The sequence below is a fragment of the Barbus barbus genome, assembly GCF_936440315.1.
Source record: "Barbus barbus genome assembly, chromosome: 33".
NCBI lineage: Eukaryota > Metazoa > Chordata > Actinopteri > Cypriniformes > Cyprinidae > Barbus > Barbus barbus.
In genome coordinates, this window is record NC_136761.1 from 22,318,191 (window position 1) to 22,324,808 (window position 6,618).

Sequence of the window (6,618 nt, forward strand, 5' to 3'; positions counted from 1 at the left end):
TTATCTTTATCCTTTTTGTGTATGTATGTATTTATGTGAAACTTTCTATTGATGCTATTTAATGCTCTCCTGAATGTGTTTGTATCATTTCTGTTACTTTAATAAAAAGAAAGTGTTTTATTTTGTAATTAATATACTTATACAATTAATATATTTAAAGTAATTAAATCAAATTTATTTATTTCATTATAAATATTTTATTATATTTAGGCTATACTTTAGTCTATTTTCCCCTTTTTGTTACATGTAAAGTTTGTCATAATGCTCAACAATGTTTTTCTGAAGGAAATGGCAGTACCAGTCCCACAGGTGAAGATAAACTTTTAATAATAATAATAATAATGCCAGACTTGACTTGATATGGAAACACTCGGCTCAGTAAGCCTATTCTAACTTAAAGTAATATGATGATATGTCAACAGTCATATATTTAATGGCCAAGGGATAGTAGAAATAAAATTATTATATTATTAGGGAAGTCTCAAATGTATAATATATATTTGAAATTTAGTTTGTTTGGTCATTATAATGCCTGAGGCGACCTGCTTCATGTAAACAGTTATTTAGCTACAGATATGACTGGAATCTTAATCCAGTACACAGTTTAAATACATATTAATTTATTTTGTGTACTATTAAATATTAAAGAGTGCAGCTGACTAAAATGAGTACAGTTTGCAAACATGGCAAGAGGGGGCGCTAGAGACCTTTAAACCGTCAAGTTCCTCCTTCTGGCCGTAGAGTAAAGACTGGGCGGGTCAACACATTAGTCACATATAAACCAGCAGACGCTTTTGTTTCTGTCTGTTGATCCTGAGGTGAGTAAGTGGATAATTGAAATAGATTCGTCTAATGTAATCATGGTTTTTGGTTAACAGGTGGACGTTTCATCTGGCAAAACCTTAGCTTAGCTCCTAGCCATGTATATTTAGCAGCTGTGATGATAACTGAAAATGGCCTCGTGCACGACAAGATGTTTTTCTAAATGCACATTTTAATCGCCATTTTGAATTTGCATGTGGCGTTATTCGCTTATGTACTTTAATCTAAGTAGTGTTAAATGTGTTTATCGTGCATTTATGACGTTCTTAATCAAACATATGCTGTAAGTTAGCTACACGGCCGGAAGAGGTCTCAAGCTGCTGCATCTGCCTGTAGCTTTATGATTTTAAGCGTCCGCCATTTTGTGAACCATGCTTTAAAATGCACATGTAAATGTCATGCAAACTGGTAAACCGAAATATTTAGTGTCTTTTGTAACCATATTAGTGAATGTTCGTAAGTTAGCCTTCGCACGTGTTCATCAACTGCAGCCAGGCAGGGCCTATCAGCTAATGGTGGCAGAGTTAACCATCTGCTCCAGAGAATGATGAAATTAAACGTGTTTCTGTAACTAAATAGCTTTTCTAACTTCCTTAACCGTGTAACATGTACTGGTATTTTGCATTGCTCCTAAGCATGTAATGTTGTTAAAATTGTCTCGCGCTCTGGTCTCCCAACATGGTTAGGTTGGTCTGTTTGCTGCTTTTAGGCACTTTTTTTTTGTTAGACCGGGTGATAGACCATCTTATGCTGGTTTAAATTTTTAACTTAAAATGCACTGGATTATTCTCATGCATAAATGTCTCTCCCCTGCAGTGGCAATATTGGAAAGCATGGCTGAGGCAGACCGACCAGGGAAGCTCTTCATCGGTGGCCTGAACACTGAAACTAGTGAGAAGGTCCTTGAAGCATATTTCAGCAAATTTGGCAGAATATCAGAAGGTAATTGTAGCTTTCTATTATTTATACTACTTGTTTATACATTGGTCTTTCTGTTGTGCAAGATTTAATACGTTATTGTAACTTGCTTTAGACAAGAGCTAAAATGTTTGTATTGAAGCATGTTTCGTAATCATGTTTTCCTCCAACTTGTCTTTTGTAGTTCTGTTGATGAAGGATCGTGAAACTAATAAATCTAGAGGCTTTGCATTTGTTACTTATGAAAATCCCGGTGACGCAAAAGATGCAGCGAGAGAAATGAATGGAAAGGTGAGTAGTAATGGTGTGATCTTCAGATTTGTGAGCTGTGATGAAGATTTGTGGCAGTGAAATGTTTGAACTGATATAGCCCACGATTGTCCTCTAAGAAGTTCTGAGCTTACATAATGAATGCACACATTTGCTTGTATCTATTTGTCTGTCTAATTTAAGAGCAATTTCCTAAACGTCTGTTTCTTGTGTTAAAGCCCCTTGATGGAAAGCCTATTAAAGTGGAACAGGCCACAAAACCTCAGTTTGAGTCTTCAGGACGCCGTGGTCCACCACCGCCACGGAGTCGTGGCCCTTCTAGAGGTCTGCGGGGGTCCAGGGGAGCACCAAGTGGAATGCGGGGACCACCAAGCAGAGGTAACTTTATCCCACTTTTTTTAACTTTTATTATTAGTGCCATGATGATACTATTTCGATGATCTGTTTGAACTGATTGTCCTCTAAGAAGTTCTGAGCCTATGCTTAATGTGCATGCTGCCAAAACAAATATTACCAAGATAACGTAGGTATTGTAGAACCCTTTTTTAAAGGCATGTCATCCAGAGGGCCACCACCACTGAAAAGAGGCCCCCCAGTGCGGAATGGAGGACCCCCACCCAAGAGATCTGCACCGTCGGGGCCAATGGGCAGATGTGAGTTTGGCGAACATGCAGATTTATAGTGTTAATGATCTGAACCATAAAATCATTATTTTCTCAATGTCTTTAACAGCGCCAATGTCCAGAGACAGGGACCCATACGGCCCTCCTCGCAGAGATTCTCTGATGTCACGACGGGATGATGGTCCTCCGCCTCGTGATGACCACTACAGTAAAGATAGGTGGGATGATTAGCAAAAAGCATGCATAATACAGAAATGAAGATGGGAAATCTAAATATCAGGTTCAAAAAACATGGGAGAGTTGCCTTGATTATTAAGGGTTATTAGTTCACGCAATAATAAAAATGACTCCATGATTTACTGACCCTCAAGCCATCTTGGGTGTATTTGTCTGGGTCTTTCAGATGAATACAATGGGCGTTATATTAAATGCTCTGGCTCTTCCAAGCTTTATAATGGCAATGAGTGGGCATTGAGTTTAAATCCAATAAAGTTAATCCATCCATCATAAAAGGGCTCCATAAAGGCCTTCTGAAGTGAAGCAATGCATTTGTGTAAGAGAAATATCCATATTTAAAACTTTAGAAACAGTTATCTCCACTAACTGTCGTACGCACGTTCATGAGAGAGTGGCGTTCCAGCAGTTTACGTAGGCGTAGAATTAGCTTTGGTGGGAATATGCTGATCTCGTGAGAACCAAGTTTTGTTTATGAAAGTAAAACCAGTCGTCTCTTGGCTTAAATCGAAATCCACTAACATCTCTTTACAAATCTTTGTTTTGTACTTTTAATTTGTGCACGCAGAAGATAGATTACAGTTTAAAGTTTTAAATATGGATATTTTTCTTACACAAACGCATCACTTTGCTTCAGGAGGCAGTTATGATGGTTTTCAACAGCTATTAGCTGGCATTATAAAGCTTGGAAGAGTCAGGACAATTTTTTTTTAATATAATCCCAAATGTATTAATCTGAAAGAAGAAATTCATGTTCACCTAGGATGGCATGAGGATGATGATTTTTTTTTTTTTTTTTTTGTGTGAACTATCACTTTAAAGCTGAAATATCAAACTAATTAAAATTACTAAAACTTAATTTAAATAAATTATAAATGCTAACTCGAAAGTAATGAACACAATGCAGGTGATTTAACATTAGACTAATAATCGAGCAGTATTCAGTGAAACTCACAAGCTGTTGTTTTACAGCTACTCCAGCCGCGACTACATGAGTTCACGGGACAGTCGAGACTATGCCCCGCCACCACGTGACTACCCATACCGGGAGTATTCGGGCCATTCCAGTTCTAGAGATGATTATGGGTCAGGATCCAGAGCTTACAGGTGTGTGTGAACATCGTACAACAGGTGTGTGTATGAAATGGCAGTTTAAGAATCCAGCCTAACATCTGTTTCTTAGTGATCGTGATGGCTATGGTGGAGGAAGAGAGCCCAGGGGTTACATGGATCGGCCCAGTTCAGGCTCCTATAGAGACCCTTACGATAGTTACGGTAAGACTAAACCTTTAGTGTGGTGAAAAGGGTTAAGGGGCTCCACTCAAACTGCCTGTTTTGCGCCTGCAAAGGGCTGCCTCGTGTCATTGCCAAAAAGTGGAAACATCAAATGCGGCGTCTTTTCATCCTGAGTGTTCCACCCCCCAAAAAATGCACCAACAAGGAATCTCTTGCAAGCTGTTTTTTGCACCCCAAAATGTTCCGGTCGTTCTGGTAGCTCTGTCCAAACAACCAACACAGATCCAGTATCCAAACTACAATCTAAACGGAATTCAGTCCAAACCAAGGAAAGTGCACTTACTCAACAGTGGCGTGCCAAAGGGCTCTGAGTGTCAACACTGCAGTTGGGTAGTCCAGGTATCTTAGGTTTAACTAGTCCCACCCGTAACGTGAAATCCAAATTTGTTCTATCCTCATTTGGAAAGTTTCTAACATTTTGAACTAGTCGTGACACAATTTTAGGGAAATGGGCACTTGACAACGCAGTATCTTGCAAAGAATGTTGAAGTTAATTTTGCCAATTACATGACCCATTGACCCTGCAGGTAACTCACGCAGCGCCCCACCCTCAAGGGGTCCCCCTCCGTCCTACAGTGGGAGTGGCGAAAGAAGTCGTTATGACGACTATGGCAGCAGTTCCCGGGATGGATATGGCAGTCGAGACAGTTATCCCAGCAGTCGGAGTGACCCGTACTCTGCTAGTCGTGGTGACCGTCCGGGTAGGCACGGGCGAGGGCCACCCCCTCCTCTTGAGAGAGGCTATCCTCGTGAATACAACAGCTCGAGCCGTGGGGCGCCTCGGGGTGGTGGCCGAGGTGGCGGTCGGGCAGATAGAGGAATGGCCCGGAACAGATACTGAGATGGACTCTGGGGAGGAAAAAATAAAAAGGAGAAATGATGGATTGTCGAAGCGTTCAAAAGACTTTAAGATTCCAAAAAAAAAAAAAGAGCACCCTTTTAAACTCTGGACTTCGTGCTTCAGTTTCAAGCTGTACTCAAACTTGTGAAGGTTTTATTTTTGTCATTTTTAAATATATAGTTTCTTTTCTCTTGCCCACTTCCCATTTAATGGTACCGTTGCAAATCTAAGTGTGTTCTTTTTGTATACTAGTGACTTGTTAAACCTGCAAATGCCCTAACATATGGCTTTCATTTACCAATAAAGAGAATTAGAAATGATGCATAAATATTAATTTACCTCTTCAGTTTTCCATGGTGAGCAACCCCAAATTCCACTTAATATAGAAGCAATGCAGAATATTCATGTAGGCATGATTGTTCACATTGTTGGGGACTGGGCAAATGTCACCTTTTTCCAAACTCTATGGGTGTAGTTTTCCTCAGTGCAAATGGATCCTTCATCACAAAGCCTAAACATTGACGCCTTGCATCGACCAATCCAAAGACAACCAAAATGCAAGAAACAAATCAGCACCACAGATAAAACCTGTCAACAGCTGGTAAGCAAAGCAAACCCTTTTGTTCTGGTATGTCAAGTCTCGGTGGTGTTATTTTGCAGTGTAATTTAGTCAAACATCGACTTGGTTGCCCTGGCTTTTTCAAATGCAATCTGAAACATAATTTCCAACATTTTATTAACAACCTCACTTCTGCCTTCAAAGGAGTCTATGATCACTCTTCCCCCAACCACTGGATCACTTCAGTTTAGGAGATCTTAATCTCAGAAATATCAGCCAGTTCTACTGCACTAAAGGAGAAAATGTCTGGAATTTTTTATTTTTTTTCCTACTCCTTTCAAATGAGAAATGGCCCCCCTTTTTTTTTTATTTGATTTTTTTTAAAAAGGATGTTAAGATGTGTCTCCTCAATGGATCTATATCTACGGCCAAATGTAAACCACATAGCTGCAAAACCTCTTGAAACCTCCCAGTGGAGCCCTTTTGAAAATGTAGTAAACTCACTTAGTATTAACAAAAAGCCAGAACGCTCTCAAGCATGCCGTTTCTAACAAAGGAGACCATGTGGAGAAAGACGGCACCCTATCAACAAACCTGGAAAACCAATCAGTTTGGGTCATTTGAGTTCTTTTGTAAAATTGCATTTAAAAATATTTGTCCCTTATGCTGAGCTACAACAGTTTGCTGATGGAGACTCTCATTGCAGGCTGAATGGGGTGGGAAAGGAGTTTGATGGTAATACCTCATTGCTGATCAGCACCTGTTGCCATTTGGTGATGCATGATGGTCTCAAGTAAGATGCAGGTATGTGGAAGTCTTTAAACCTTTTCAAACCTATGTTTGGTGTTTTCGTATAATTAACTACTTTTCTTTTCATCTAGGTCCAAGCTGTTCAGGTTCTTTGGAGGCTGCTGTTGAGGCACGAGTTGTTTAGATGGAGTCCTGGAGTGCTACAGATGAATTGTTTATTTTTGGGGGGGCTTTTCAATAAACTATGTATTTAATTGAAATGAACTTGGTTGTCTGTATATCTTAAGTGCTGCTGTAGTTGTATG

At 39.6% G+C, this 6,618-nt stretch overlaps 1 protein-coding gene across 2 annotated transcripts; it reads left to right on the plus strand.

Moving 5' to 3' along the window:
• The first annotated feature begins 737 nt into the window (after positions 1 to 737).
• Positions 738 to 6,575, plus strand: LOC306853736 (RNA-binding motif protein, X chromosome). Of its 2 annotated transcripts, none has more exons than XM_079391369.1 (10): positions 738 to 818; positions 1,639 to 1,764; positions 1,925 to 2,031; positions 2,229 to 2,388; positions 2,547 to 2,663; positions 2,743 to 2,851; positions 3,840 to 3,974; positions 4,051 to 4,142; positions 4,691 to 6,367; positions 6,445 to 6,575. In XM_079391369.1, the coding sequence occupies exons 2-9, from the start codon at positions 1,656 to 1,658 to the stop codon at positions 5,002 to 5,004; spliced, it is 1,143 nt and encodes a 380-aa protein (XP_079247495.1). In that variant the 5' UTR covers positions 738 to 818; positions 1,639 to 1,655; the 3' UTR covers positions 5,005 to 6,367; positions 6,445 to 6,575. The 2 variants fall into 2 exon arrangements, with proteins under 2 accessions (XP_079247495.1, XP_079247496.1); XM_079391370.1 differs by having other exon boundaries at positions 2,562 to 2,663.
• The last annotated feature ends 43 nt before the right edge of the window (positions 6,576 to 6,618 follow it).